At 36.7% G+C, this 16429-nt stretch overlaps 1 protein-coding gene across 1 annotated transcript in view; it reads left to right on the top strand.

Moving 5' to 3' along the window:
• Positions 1-12332: 12332 nt before the first annotated feature.
• Positions 12333-16429, top strand: part of LOC105443050 — a 56204-nt gene continuing 52107 nt past the window's right edge. The window contains exons 1-3 of the mRNA XM_030993917.1: positions 12333-12490; positions 13682-13864; positions 14553-14735. Coding sequence (XP_030849777.1) covers positions 12416-12490; positions 13682-13864; positions 14553-14735 — 441 coding nt within the window. The 5' untranslated portion in view covers positions 12333-12415. The remainder of the gene's footprint in view (positions 12491-13681; positions 13865-14552; positions 14736-16429) is intronic.

The raw sequence follows: 16429 nt of genomic DNA, 5'->3' as shown, positions 1-16429 counted from the left end.
AACTATCATGAAATTGTGATTAGACTATTATAAATCAAAACTACATCAGAAAACAAAATCGTAGTTTTGCACTATGGAAATTTGAATGATTTTTATAGAAATTTTAGAGCACATTCATCCATTATAAAGAGTGTGAAATATTGTTTCTTCACACTTTATATTTCCTAATTCAAAGAAATGACCATATGTTGATCCTTGGGTAAATTTTAAGATTGGAGTTTTTAAATATTTCTTTTGATCTGTACATCACTGAAACAAAATAAAATTGAACTGCGTATACGTAAATAAAAAGCACACTAAACATATACTAAATATTGTTTGGGGGATACAGTATAGATTTACTGGTAAAAGTTTATTATAATTTTCTTCCCTAGCGTCCATCGCAAACGAAAAAAAGCCTCTCACAACTGAACAAGTCACTCGTTGTGGTGATGACTTCAAAACTTTCTACCGAACACAGTTGTTCAAGATCAAGGCAGATCCACTTGACTTCAGCTTAGTATTAGAATTAGAAAGGATTTACACTGACCTAGTTCTCCTCAGAAACGAACAGGGAACGACAAAGAAGATACCCTTAGACTACAAGGAACTTCTCAAAACAAAGGTAAACGGGGAACTACCAAAACGTCTCGTGGTTGAAGGCGAAGGAGGATCAGGTAAAACAACATTTTGTTCCAAGATGGCATGGGACTGGACGAATGGAGCTGACAATTTTCAAGAGTTTGTCTGGGTTCTTGTTATTCCTCTGCGTGACATCAAAAGTAATCAAACAGTAGGGGATATCGCAAGAACATATCTCTCAGATAGTAACTCGGTACAACCACACCAAATCGACGAATACATATTGGCTAATCCCTCAAAGGTATTCATTATATTTGATGGGCTGGATGAATACGACGATGATCTTGTCAAACAAGGGAACGACATTGCTAAGATAATCAGGTCAGAAAAGTTCAAGGAATGCAGGGTCCTCTTTACAACACGGCCTTCAAAAGCAGACGAAATCAAGTCAAACGCAAATTTAATGAAAACATATGCTTTTATTGCTGTGGCCGGATTTGATAAAAGACATATTTCAATTTATATCAACAAATATTTTGCGGACGACGCACAGGCAAGTCGAGATTTGATCAAACTCATTAAAGACAATGATGTAATTCAAGAAAATATGGCTCCCTTTCCAATTTACATTGCAATGCTTTGTATTTTATGGCGGGATTCTGATAGCAAGAAACGAGAACTAATTCGCAGACTGAAGACATTTTCCCAGCTTTTCCAAGAAATCATTATATCGCTGAAAGACCACTACGTTTCCAAGCAGGTCACAGATCTTGACAAAAAAACTGTGAAACAATATGAACAGCTCGACTATTGTTTCTCACAAATTGGGAAAATTGCATTATCTGGCATCATGAACAAGAAATTAGTTTATGGTAAAGATGATTTCCGTTCATGTGAAGAAGCAATGGAGACATGTTGTAGAGTTGGAGTACTCAGTCATGAAACCCGGTTAGTTCGTAGACAAGATAGACATAGCAAGTCAACGGTTCTTGGTAGATCTAGAGCAAGTGTCTTCTTCCCTCACAAGTTATTCCAGGAATATATCGCCGGTATGTATCTTGCCTCTCTTTTCGAGTCTGATCATGAGCAGTATGAAACGGCTATTAGTGATGTGATTCCAAGAGCAAAAGAGTTCCGTTACCTTTTATACTTTACTGCATCTCAATCGAAGAACGTCGCTATTGATGTCACTAACAGGCTAATTAACAAGGGATACTATAGCTTGGATAGACATTTCCTAGTGGATATCGCCTTCGAAGTGTATGATGGGGACTTGGCAAAACTGGTCGGACAGCACCTCTTCGCGGAACAAAAGTCCCTAGAAATCAACGACGAGATGTCAGCGCACACTGTGTCTGGATATCTTTTCATCATGGATAAGATATCAGTGGTAAGTTTGAATAGTTGCTGAAAAATGCCACAACTTAAAAAAAGGAATGTAACATACACAAATAAAACACCACATGTTATTATTATGCCTCCGCAACCAAGTAGCCGGAGGCATTATGTTTTTGGGTTGTCCGTCCGACGTCCGTCTGTGATCGCGTTATCTCAATAACCGATTGATGGATTCCCGCCAAACTTAAGTCATGTATGTATCTCACAAATCCAATGAACTGACTAGATGTTGGGGTCACGAGGTCAAAGTTCAAAGGCCACAGGGTCCATTATGTTTGCAAAAATAGCTTGTGATCACTCTATCATTGAAACCGATGGACGGATTACCATCAAACTCAGGACATGTATGTATCTTGCAGAGCGAATGAACCGATTACATTTTGGAGTCATGAGGTCAAAGGTCAAAGGTCATTTGGCTCATTATGTATGCAAAAAAAAGCTTGTGAATGCATTATCATTAGAACCGACAGGCAAATGGATCCATGGGTTAATGAATTACATTCAAACTTTACTTGTTTAAATTGCTTCTATTTTGGTTCGTAAAATCGCTCTATGGCAGAGGCATCATATTTGACTGCGCGCAGTCGAAGATCCATCTAGTTATATAAATGATTCCTTTTGGGGGATTTATTTTTTAGTGGAATTTGTTATAAACAACTTATTATTTTTGTATATATGCTTAGGTAATGTTGATCGGGGACAATCAACTAAATGCACAGTTTTAATTCTTAAGTGAATACATAATAAATCAGTATTAAAACACAAACATGAAGAAATATGAACTTATTTCAAACAGAATTGGCCAGGGCTCCAATATAAGCGAAGCCAGATGCAATACATAAATTAGGGGGTTCCTGGTATTGCAAAAATACATCAAAGAGAAGAGAAAAAATGATAGGTAGAGATTGAAGAGTGATTGGGAGAGAGAGAAAGAGAGTGAAAGAGAGAGAGAGAGGTGGGGTTGAAGTGAGAAGTAGTTACTTTGTACAGATGATCGTACATATCGTTGCAATCGTTTTGAAATTGTGTTTTTCAACAAACTTTCTTCAAATACAGTTAGGTGCACATAAGTTATATTAACATATTTGGCTTTATTTATAGGAAACTCTAATATTGAGTAGATCATGTGGTCCAACAGTGTCCAGTGACCTAGCAGACGCTATATGCTCATCTACATCATTAACGGCATTGGAACTCAGTGGCACGGCGCTTGATAACGACTTCTATAGCACCCTAGAGAGTAAAATCAAGACGTCAAAGGTATGAAGAATCCTCGTAGAGAGTATGAATGAGGCAAAGTGGGGCGGAATGAGGATTATCTGCATGGGGGGGGGGGGGGTGCAAAACGGCTCTCTCCAGACATTCTTACAATGTCTTAGTTGATCAAAGCCTTACCATATTTCTATCTGTTATATTCCGCTTAAACAAAAATAAGATGACTATGAAATAGTGCAGTAACTTCAGTTATTGATGTTCGACTCGCTCTGAAAGTTTTTGGAAAATTTATTTTTTTCGCAAAAGGGAATGATAAGCATACTTTTATTAATTCTCTAGTTATGATGATCCCCATTTGTTCTGCACCATAATAGGTTAAACGACTATCACTCATTATTGATGGAAATTTCCGATGAGTATGCATCACGTAATCTGGCTAGATTCTTGAATAACCACTTTATTTCATCACCATTCTGCAATAGGCCTATTATTAACCATTATGACTATTATGCATCACCCCATATCTTTCTTCCTCACGCTCTCTCTGTCTCTGTTTCTCTCGTTTGATCTCTCATTCCCTCTCTCCTGATAATGTCATTGACTTACTTTTCATTATAACGGAAGATTCAGTTTTAAAGGTACTATGTTCCATGTGCAGCCAACATCAAAATCTGTAGAACTTTGCAGGAATTGTGAATATGTCATGTATGTCCAATCTGTGAAATGTAAACGTTAGCAGTGTCCTAATATTCAAATTATGCAAGGAAACCTGTTTACTTGCTAGACTTCATTGTCAGACACTAATCAGTGGCTGACTGGCTTTTCTTCTTCTTTGGTAATAACATACTTAAAATGAGCTGTAAAAGGTACATGAGCATTTGTCTACATCAATAACCCACTTCTTAAAATGGCCAAAATTAAACTGATTGAATCTTTGCGCAGCACAAAATGTACGACCATTCCGTACTAGGGTCTGAAAATCAGACTATTATTTGGATTGATTTGATTTGATTCGATTCGACAACTAATGGTCGTTATTTTCCCACTAAAAGACATTTTCAAGCCCTTTCATTTTGAGGGAAGTTCTAAATTAGTATTATCTTTCAAATGCTGTTAGAATGTAACGTTTTCATTTGTTTGGCCTTCATATGGGACAAGGTACCTTTAAAGATGAGAGGGTCTTTTCATCTATGGCTGCGTGATGAAATTTAATGTAAAATTGCTCGTCTAGCTACCTCTTTAATGGAAACACAACATCCATCTTACAGTGAATGTCATTAATTTGAAATAACATGCAATTATCTTTCCTGTATGAACTGTTTTTGAATATCAAGCTTTCGGAAAACGAAAAGGGGCATTTTGAATTTCGAGTGCAGCCCAAACCCAAGCCGTTACGTATCAATATTACGTAATTATCAGTAGTTATATATGAGGTCACTGCACTGGAAAAGCGCAGGAGAAGAATTTTGTTAGGTTTTTGTTTTTATTTTTCAATTATCTTTACTTTTTTAAACAGATTGGAAAGCTCTGCCTAGACTGCAACCTGAAGAAAAATGATTGGTTCATAGGACCAGAAATTTGTATTATCAGTTTAATGAGTTGTTATAATATCTAATTTTTGAACAGATTGAAAAGCTCTGCATAGACTGCAACCTAAGGGAAAATGATCCAACGGCATCACGTGCCTTAGCTAAGTTTATATGTCTTCTGCCTTTTCTCACTGACCTGAGGATGAAGGACTCTCATAACCTATGGCTACATGATAATTTCTATCATGAGCTTGCTCGGCTTGCTTCTTCAACAAAGGTAAGGTAAAACATGATTAACAATCACTGTTTATTTATCCCACTTTCCGCCAACAACAAAAGCGTTTTCTGCAATCCGGAGAATGGGATTGAGGCAGTAGACCATCTTTCAAAGCACAAGTAGAGTCTTTCACACCTGCTTTTTCAAAAAATCCTTCAGATAAAACTTGTAGACTGTAAAATGCAAAACATTATTTGAAATATGACCGTCGCTCTTTAAATTGAATTGCTAATACAAAATGTCATATTGATTATCAGTGTTATTCAGAAGGAATGACAGCTAAACCAAATGAATGAAAAGCTACCAACAAAAGGTTACAAAGTAAATAGGAATATTTCAACAGCATCTTATGATGACTTTGCTCGTCAAGCTTCTACCTCAGATATTTGAAAACATACCTCTTACACAAAGAGAACTAAAACAAAGTAAGAAATATGAAGAACTGCGTTATTTCAAGTCGACTGAAAAAAAAAAAAATAGCCACCAAATATATTACAAAACCAATTACAACACTCTACAGTAGACCCTTAAAAAAACAACCTTATGACTAATATGCATCACCTCATGCACCCCAATCTCTCTTACTCTCTCTCTATTACATCCGACATTTTGTGAATAAAGGGGAATGTTTTCACTAATAGTCGGGAAACGCAACCACCTGACTTGACGCGACGACTCGGCGATTCGAAGTAACTCATCCCTTTCTATATCTCCCAATAGAATTTAGATCGACCATCAACTTTTGTATTATCATTATTATTATTGTACTTATACCGCAATTTTCCCGTAAGACCAAAGCACTAAATAACAATTACATGAATCCATGTAACAAGAAAATCAATCTTACTGTTACAAGCTGCATACAGGATGTGTTTTCAGATCAAGGCCTTTCTGAAGGTAATAACTGATGAAGTCTAATTCTAAGTGGTAGATTATTCAAGTATTATGAAGCAGATACAGTAAATGCCCTATCAGGCTATCACCAGCTAATGTGCGCATAACTGAATATATAAATACGGGGTATAATATTCAAAATATTTTTAACATGACAACACACTTACAGGTTGTTTTCATCTCTACTTTTTAAGCAGATTGAAAAGGTCTTTATAGATGGCTGTAATCTGATGAAATATGATCCAACGGCATCACGTGACCTAGCCAGGTTTATTTGTCTTCTGCCTTGTCTCACCGACCTAACGATGAGGCAGTCTGACCATCTATGGCTACATAATGATTTCTACCATGAGCTTACTCGTCTTGCTTCTTCCTCAAAGGTAAGGTAACAAGTTCAAGTTCAAGTTCAAGTTTATTCAAACCAATCAAACACAACATTTTACAATCAATTGACACAAAAGAAATAAAAAACATGATAGGTTTGGGACCCCGGAGAAGCAGAGCTTGTGATAAGGGGCCCCTTAAAAGGTACATAAACAAAAACAAAATAACAGTATTTAGAATAACCGATGACAAAAACATATTTACAATGATAACTAATGAGTAAATATGGGAACAGAAAAAAAGATAACACACATACACATACACACCCACGCACACACACACAGACACACCCACATACACACATACACACATGGCTTTCCAGGATTTACTTTAACATATTTTGTAATCTCTCAAAAAGATATTCTCGACATGTATGTTTAAACATAGGTAGTGTTGGACTGGATCTGATGTTTTGTGGCAACTTATTCCATTCTTTGATACAATTAATTACAAAAGAGTTCGAAGCAGTTTGTGTTCTCGCAAACGGCTGATGGATAAGATTTCTCTGACGTGTGTTGTACGAATGGACAGTCGAATTAACAATAAACGCATCTTTTAAAAATGAATTATTTTGAGCAGATTGAGATTTGTACATGAATATCAAACAATTCATGGAGACTAATTCATCAAGAGGCAACATCTGAAGTTGCACAAATAAAGGATTACTTGGACTTCTGTAATTTGAATTTGTAATGAGCCTGATAGCTTTCTTCTGAAGGACTATTAACTTGTTTATATGGCTCCTATACGTATTTCCCCATGCAACATTACAATAAGTTAAGTGAGGCATAATGATAGCATTATAAAGAGTTACTAAAGTTTGCTCTGGTAAAAAAAAGCGTAACTTAAAAATCACACCAACACTCCTCGAGACCTTGGTACAAACATTGCTGAGGTGATCTTTCCAAGTTAAATGATCATCAACTGTAACTCCAAGAAACCTTACATTTTGACTCCGGTTGATCAGATGACCACCTATTGTCAGGGGGTCAATATTATCTGGGATTCTTTTGCCCCTTGATCTAAAAACAACATATTGAGTCTTACTAGCATTTAACAAAAGTTTGTTGCAACAAAACCACTTAAATATATTGTGAACTTCATTATTTGCAGACAAAATCAGATTATGCATGTCTTTGTGGTGAGAGAGCAAGCAAGTATCATCAGCAAAAAGTGAATAAGTAAACAACTGAGATGAGTTTATAATATCATTAATATAAATCAAGAACAATAAGGGGCCCAGGACTGAGCCTTGGGGTACGCCATATTTTACCTTCCTAGATTGTGATTTAACTCCATTAACCACTACATACTGTAATCGATTATGTAAGTAATTTTTAAACCATTTCAAAGCTATCCCACGAATGCCATAATGCTCAAGCTTGCTTAATAATATATCATGATCAATAGTGTCGAATGCTTTCGATAAATCCAAAAACACACCAAGACAAAACTTCCCAGCATCAATTGCATTTATAATAGTGTTTACCAAATTCAAGACACCCATACTTGTAGAGCAATTCTTTCGAAAGCCAAATTGTTGTGGGATCAGAATATCATGAAGTCGAAGGAAGTCATCCAACCTTTTATACACTATTTTCTCTAGAATTTTTGAAAATATGGGTAACAAAGCAATTGGTCTATAATTCTCAATGTTCTTACGATCATTCTTCTTGAATACAGGGATTACTTTAGCTATTTTCAATTTGTTTGGGACAATACCCTGAAACAAGGACTTATTAAAAATATCACACAAGGGTTCAACAATGCATTGAATACAAGTTTTAATGACTTTTGGGGAAATGTCGTCAGAACCGCATGCCTTGGATGGTTTTAGAGTTAAAACAAAGTTAGAAATTTCATGAACAGACGTTGGTCTAAAGTACAAGGACGAGGAGTGATTCTGCACTGACAAAAATTGTTTGTATGATGTTTGGACAGGAGGAATTTCCTTGTTTATTTTAGAGGGCAAATCAATGAAATATTCATTAAAATATTTTGCTTTTTGTAAGTCTGATTTTAACAGTAAATCATTATGATACATATCATTTGGAAGTGGCGTCTTCTTCCCCCTCCCAAGCAAACCATTAATATGAGACCAAGTCTTTCTAATATCATTCTGAGTAGTTCGAAAAACATTATCATAATAATCCTTCTTACTTTGACGAACAAGGTTTGTCAACAAGTTTTTATAGTCAACATAACTTTTCCGATTAATCTCATTTTGGTTCTTAATATATGTATGATAAAGCTTATGTTTCTGATTAATAGATTTCAGAAGACTTGGAGTAATCCATGGTTTCCTGCATTTCTTCTTCACACTCAATTCAACTAAAGGGAAATGTAAATTATATAAGTTGGAAAAAATATCACTAAAATAGTCATAAGAAACATTTGCATCAAACAAGCTATATAAACTAGACCAATCAACTTGAAGAAGATCGCGTTGGAAATTATTCATTCTTTCATCAGTAATCACACGTCTAAATAATTTATTGTGTACCTTTCCTGTAGTGACTGCATTGCCTTTGTTAATGCTACAAATTGGCATGTGATCAGAGAAATCAGAACAGAATATTCCAGAATAGAAATGGTCTTGAACACAGTTTGTAAATATATTATCGATTAAGGTTGCTGAAGATGACGTGATACGAGTCGGTTTAGTGATTAGGGAAAGCAACCCAAACGAAAACATAAAGTCAACAAAATCTTTTACCTTTTCATCTACATCAACATTTAACAAATTGATATTAAAGTCACCCATAATATAAATGTCATTCCTTTCTTTACTCAGTATTTGCATTACATGATCAAAGCCATCAATAAATGATCTAATGTCATTACCAGGCGCTCTATAAATGCATCCGACAATCGACTTTTTGTTTGCAATACTAATTTCTAAAAATACACATTCATAATAAGCATTAGCCATAGATAGATCATTACGTATCTTGTAATCAAGCCCGTCTCGGACATAACATGCTACTCCACCACCTTTCTTATTTGATCGACAGACTTGAACAAATGAATATCCTGGAATATCAAACATAGCTACATCTGTAGATGGTTTGAACCAGGTTTCTGAAATACCAATAACAGAGAAATTATGTTCTATACAGGATAGTAATACTACCAGATCATCAAAGTTTTTAAAAAGACTTCTGGAGTTAATATGCATCAGAGAAAGTTTTTTATCGCCATTAAACTGGAAATCGCTGCAGTTGATATAGCTACACTCATTAACAACAGCATCATTAATATCTTCAAAATCATCATCCATGAGGAAAGATTAGATGTAAACAGTATATAAAAACAACAGATCTGAAGCGGTCATAAAAAATATCAAATACCAAAACAGAGAGATAAAACAAAGCAGTTTGCGGATAGCCATCACATTCATTCACATACAAGAACACACACACAGACACACTCAGAACGACATGAACATAAAAATATATAGAGATGTACAGAGTATATTGATAAAAAAAAGTGCAAGTGCACATAGTAAAAAGTGAAAGAGAAATAAGGCATAAAAAGGGAAAAAGAAAGATGTATAAAGAAAACAAGACGTAATAAACAGAGAGAATATATATATATATATATATATATATATATAAATGTAAGAGGGAAAACAAAAGGTGTAAAGAACGTTAGATAACGCACGGGTAAAAATGCAAACCTCTAGGAGAGGCACTTGGAAGTAAAAAGAAAAATAAAGAGTTACAAAGTCGCAGCTTGCTGCAAAGATGAGAAAAGTTTTTTGACTTGAACCCCCTCTTCGTTGGTCTTGAGGGCAGCCATGACTCTTCCATCAATCGACCAAGCCGCTTCCACCTTTGGATGGGTCGCCAATTTCATCAGAATTTTGTGGTTAAGTGAAGTTAAGTCCTCCTGGATGGAGATACCTGACCCCTTCAGCTTGCGACGCTCCTTCATCAACTCTGCCTTCATTCTGTGCGAGGACAGCTTCACTAAAATTGGGCGGGGCTTGTCGTCGGTGCGGGGCTTCCCTGAACGGTGTGACCTGTCGATGTTGGCCTTGGTCATAGGACAGCTGAGATGCTCTGATACCACCTTAAGTACCAAGTCATCGGTACTCTCCTTAGATGTCTCCGGCACCCCAAACACCCGAACAGAGTTCCGCCGACTATATTGCTCTAAGTCGTTGGCTCGACTCTCGAAAGCCTCAATCTTGCTCCCCAATGACTTCATGGAAGTGGTGAGGGACTGAACTTGGGCCTCCTTTTTATCCAGGGCAACTTTCAGATCGTGGATGTCGCCTTCTTGCCTCTCAATCTTCTCCTCAAACTCTCGCTGGCGCTTAGAAAGAACTCTCTCCATGCACTTTTCCAAAGCTGATACAAATTCATCTTCACGAAATATATTTTTAATGATATCATGGATATCAGAAAACTCTGAAGAGAGACTACTCTCAGTAGAAGAGCCTTGACCGGTTGATGACATGATGGTAATAAAAATGAGAGTGGGGAAGAAAGCTCCGTAAACGAGGATGAAGAGCGAGAGGGGTAATAAACTGGAAGTGAAAGTGAATTGAGGAATGTCACATGATACTCACAAAAAGTATTATATGTGGGACAACAGTAAGCACATACCTAGTTGAAAGACAATATTTCCTCAATCAAAAACGGGGTGAAAATCCATGTCCTAGCAAGTTCATGACGTAAAAAGTAAATCCAAATGTCTCCCAGAGGCTTAAGTGAATTGTTCAACACAATTACATGGCGATCAAAATATCAAATCAAGACCAATCAAGACAAAGTAGACGAGCATGGACAACACATGTCCAACATCGTCTTCTCTCAAGACGTTATCGCGTTTAACAAATGATAAACAATCGTTGTTTATTTCTCCCACTTTCCGCCAACAACAAAAAGCATTGTCGGCAATCCGGAGAAGGAAGTTAAGACGGTAAAACACTTTTAAAAGCTCAAGTAGAGTCTTTCACACCTGCTTTTTCAAAAAATCCTTCAAATAAAACTTGTAGACTGTAAAATGCAAAACATTATTTGAAATATGACCGTCGCTCTTTAAATTGAATTGCTAATAAAAAATGTCATATTGATTATCAGTGTTATTCAGAAGGAATGACAGCTGAACAGAACGACATAAAAGCTACTAACAAAAGGTTACAATGTAAAAGGGAACATTTGAACAGCATCTCATGATGACTTTGCTCGTCTTGCTTCTACCTCAGATATATGAAAACATACCTCTTACACAAGGAGAACTAAAACAAAGTAAGAAATATGAAGAACTGCGTTATTTCAAGTCAACTAAAAAAGAAGACAATTTGACACCAAATATATTACAACAGTCTACAGTAGACCTTTTTCTTTTAACCCTTATGACTAATATGCATCACCTCATGCACCCCAATTTCTCTCTCTCTCTCTCTCTCTCTCTCTATTACACCCGACATTTTGTGAATATAGGGGAATGTTTTCAATAATAGTCGGGTAACGCAACCACCTGACCTGACGAGACGACCCGACGATTCGAAGTAACCCATCTGTTTCTATATCTCCCAATAGAAATTAGATCGACCCTCAACTTTTGTTATTTTCATTATTATTATTGTTATTACGTATACCGCAATTTTCCCGTAATACTAAAAGCGGTAAAAAACAATTACATAAATCCATAAAACAAGAAAAACAATCTTACAGCTACAAACTGCATAAAAGATGTTTTTGAAAATCCTTTCTGAAGGTAATAACCGATGAAGTCTTATTCTAAGTGATAGATCATTCAGGTATTATGAAGCAGATTCAGTAAATGCCCTATCACCAGCTTATGCGCGAATAACTGAATGTGTAACACGAAGAGGATCACTGGCTGTCCTCAATTCCCTGGTAGGTGTATACACATTCAAACAGGTATCTAAATATTGTGGAGTTTGATTATCGTAACTTGGGGAATACAACTTGTGGAATACTTAAGGGTATATAAATATACGGAGTATGCTATTCAAAATATTGGGAACATGAAAACACTCTTACAAGTTGTTTTATCTTTTCTTTTTAAGCAGATTGAAAAGCTCTTTATAGATGGCTGTAATCTGAAGGAAAATGATCCAACGGCATCATGTGACCTAGCCAGGTTTCTTTGTCTTCTGCCTTGTCTCACCGACCTGACGATGAGGGAGTCTGACCATATATGGCTACGTGATGATTTCTATCATGAGCTTGCTCGTCTTGCTTCTTCCTCAAAGGTAAGGTAACAAATGATAAACAATTACTGTTTATTTATCCCACTTTCCGCCAACAACAAAAGCATTTTTCGGCGATCCGGAGATGGGGATTTGGGCGGTAGACCATCTTTCACAGCTCCAGTAGAGTCTTTCACAACTGATTTTTAGAAAAATCCCTCAAATAAAACTTGTAGACTCTAAAGTGCAAAACATTGTTTGAAATATATCCATAGCTATTTTAAATGAATTTCTCTAAAAAAAAAGTCACATTGATTATCTGTGTTATTAAGAAGGAATGACAGCTGTACAAAACGACAGAAAAACTACTAACAAAAGGTTACAATGTAAAAAGGAACATTTGAACAGCATCTCATGATGACTTTGCTCGTCAAGCTTCTACCTCAGATATATGAAAACATACCTCTTACACAAAGAGAACTAAAACAAAGTAAGAAGTATGAAGAACTGCGTTATTTCAAGTCAACTGAAAAAAAGACAATTAGACACAATATATATTACAAAACCCATTACAACAGTCTACAGTAGACAGTCCTTATGACTATTATGCATCACCTCACCCCAACTCTCTTACTCTCTCTCTCTCTCTCTCTCTCTATTACACCCGACATTTTGTGAATATAGGGGAATGTTTTCACTAATAGTCGGGTAACGTGACCACCTGACCTGACGCGACGACTCGGCGATTCGAAGTAACTCATCCCCTTCTATATCTCCCAATAGAATTTAGATCAACCCTCAACTTTTGTAATTATCATTATTACTTAATATACTGCAATTCTCCCGTAAGACCAAACCGCTAATTTAAATAACGATTACATAAATCCATGTAATATGAAAAACATTCTTACAGCTACAAACTGCATAAAAGATGTGTTTTCAAGGCCTTTCTGAAGGTAATAACTGATGAAGTCTAATTCGAAGTGGTAGATCATTCAAGTATTATGAAGCATATACAGTAAATGCCCTAACTGAATATGTGAGACGGAGAGGATCACTGGCTGACCTCAATTCCCTGGTAGGTGTATATAAATTCGAGCAGGTATCTAAATATTTCGGAGCTTGATTATCGTAACTTGGGGAATACAACTTGTGGAATACTTAAGGGTATATCAATATACGGAGTATGCTATTCAAAATATTGGGTACTGGAAAACACTCTTACAAGTTGTTTTATCTCTACTTTCTAAGCAGATTGAAAAGCTCTTTATAGATGGCTGTAATCTGAAGGAAAATGATCCAACGGCATCATGTGACCTAGCCAGGTTTCTTTGTCTTCTGCCTTGTCTCACCGACCTGACGATGATGGAGTCTGACCATATATGGCTACGTGATGATTTCTACCATGAGCTTGCTCGTCTTGCTTCTTCCTCAAAGGTAAGGAAACAAATGATAAACAATCACTGTTTATTAATCCCACTTTCCGCCAACAACAAAAGCATATTTTGGCGATCCGGAGATGGGGATTTGGGCGGTAGACCTTCTTTCACAGCTGCAGTAGAGTCTTTCACAACTGATTTTTAGAAAAATCCCTCAAATAAAACTTGTAGACTCTAAAATGCAGAACATTGTTTGAAATATGTCCATAGCTATTTTAAATGAATTGCTCTAAAAAAAAGTCACATTGATTATCAGTGTTATTCAGAAGAAATGACAGCTGAACAAAACGACAGAAAAGCTACTAACAAAAGGTTACAATGTAAAAGGGAACGTTTGAACAGTATGTCATGATGACTTTGCTTGTCTTGGTTCTATCTCAGATGTATGAAAATATACCTCTTACACAAAGAGAATTAACGAAGTAAGAAGTATGAAGAACTGCGTTATTTCAAGTCAACTGAAAAAAAAAACAATTAGACACCAAATATATTACAAAACCCATTACAACAGTCTACAGTAGACAGTCCTTTAAACAAAATAAAACAAAAATCCCTTGATTATCATAACTTGGGGAATACAACTTGTGGAATACGTAAGGGTATATCTAAACACGGGTTATGCTATTCAAAATATTGGGAACTGGAAAACACTGTTACAAGTTGTTTTATCTCTACTTTCTAAGCAGATTGAAAAGCTCTTTATAGATGGCTGTAATCTGAAGGAAAATGATCCAACGGCATCACGTGACCTAGCCAGGTTTCTTTGTCTTCTGCCTTGTCTCACCAACCTGACGATGATGGAGTCTGACCATATATGGCTACACGATGATTTCTATCATGAGCTTGCTCGTCTTGCTTCTTCCTCAAAGGTAGGGTAACAAATGATAAACAATCACTGTTTATTTCTCCCACTTTCCGCCAACAACAAAAAGTATTGTCGGCAATCCGGCAGGGGCTGTCGAGCGACTTCCAAAGTGGGGGGGGGGGGGCACCAACAAAAAAGGGCACTTTCTGAAGAAAAAAGGGCACCTACAGTGGGAAATCTCAAAGCGAAAATATACAATTTTTTTGACATTGGTACATACCCCTGCATTGTGATTACATTATCAGGGATGATTTCAATATTTGTTTCTCTTCATACATCATACAAGATATCGCTTAAGCATCATACTTTACAGTTGGGTGGGATGTCTGAATATGCATTTACGAGCTAGCGAAGCGAGCGAGAAAATTTTTAAAGATCTGCGAGGTCGCAGTGCGAAAAATTACATCTTATAAAGAGGAAAAAAACCAATCGTGATGGGGTTATATTAAGCACATTCTCATAACGGAAGACTGAAAAGACCTTTGATAACTTACATAATTATATCATCTTTAAATGTGAGCCAGCGCAGCGAGCGAACTTTGGGGGAAATTGCTCTTAGTCGCTTTAAATAAGGGGCATGTTTAATGATTTCATGAAAAGGGGACAATTATCGAAAGGGATAAGACACTCATTAGAACTGAAAAGGAGCACGTGTCAAAGTACAAAGGATAATTATAAGAGGTGAACATGAGGCATTTTTTTCACCTGAAAAGAGGCACTCACCTGATGAAAAAGAGGCGTTTACGAAAATGGGAAATAGGCATTTGTTGACGGAAAAAGGGCACCCATCAGATTTTGATAGGGGCACTTATAAGAGGTGAAAAGAGGCACTGACCAGATATGAAAAGGGGCACTTATGAAAATGTAAAAGGGGCACTTATAATAAAGGAAAATGTGCATTTGTTGAATGAAAAGGGGGCACCGTTCAAATTTAAAAAAAGGGCCGTTATGAGAAGGGGAGGGAGCTTTTTCTTTTTAATGGGTGCACTTATCATAAGGAAAAGGGGCACTTATTAGAAAGGGAAAGCGGTAGTTATGAGAAGGGGAAGGAGCTCTCTCTTTTTAATGGGGGCACTTATCATAAGGAAAAGGGGCACTTATTAGAAAGGGAAAGCGGTAGTTATGAGAAGGGGAAGGAGCTCTCTCTTTTTAATGGTGGCACTTATCATAAGGAAAAGGGGCACTTATTAGAAAATAAAAGGGGCACATGTTAAAATTAAAGGTGTGCTCATCCGAGTTTAAAAAAGGGGTAGTTATTAAAAGGAGAAGGGGCACTTCTTACAAAGGAAAAAAGGGGCAGTTGTCAAAGTAAAGGAGCACCTCTCAGTTTTGAATAGGGCAATTATCAGAGGTGAAGGGGGCACTTATCAAAAGTGAAAAGGGGCACTTCTCGTACCTGAAAAGAGGCACTTACTAGAGATTAAAAAGGGCACTTATTAAAGATAATTTCAAGATTTATGAGAATGGAAAATGGACACTTATTGCAAAGGAAAATGGGAACGTGTCGAAGGAAAAGGGGCACGTGTCAAAAATAAAAGGGCACTCGTCAGAGGTGAAAAGGGGGGAAGGGGCACTTTTATTTAGTAATAGGGGCACTTGTCAAAGTAAAAGGGGCACTTTTCCTATGTAAAAAGGGGCACTTTTGGGGTATCTGAAAAAGTGGGGGGGGGGGGGCACTGTGCCCCCCCTGCCCCCCCG

The sequence above is a fragment of the Strongylocentrotus purpuratus genome, unplaced genomic scaffold (assembly GCF_000002235.5).
Source record: "Strongylocentrotus purpuratus isolate Spur 01 unplaced genomic scaffold, Spur_5.0 spur5_scaffold_20, whole genome shotgun sequence".
NCBI classification, from domain to species: domain Eukaryota; kingdom Metazoa; phylum Echinodermata; class Echinoidea; order Camarodonta; family Strongylocentrotidae; genus Strongylocentrotus; species Strongylocentrotus purpuratus.
The sequence above is the reverse complement of the archived record's forward strand: the minus strand, read 5'-3'. Positions and strand labels throughout refer to the sequence as shown.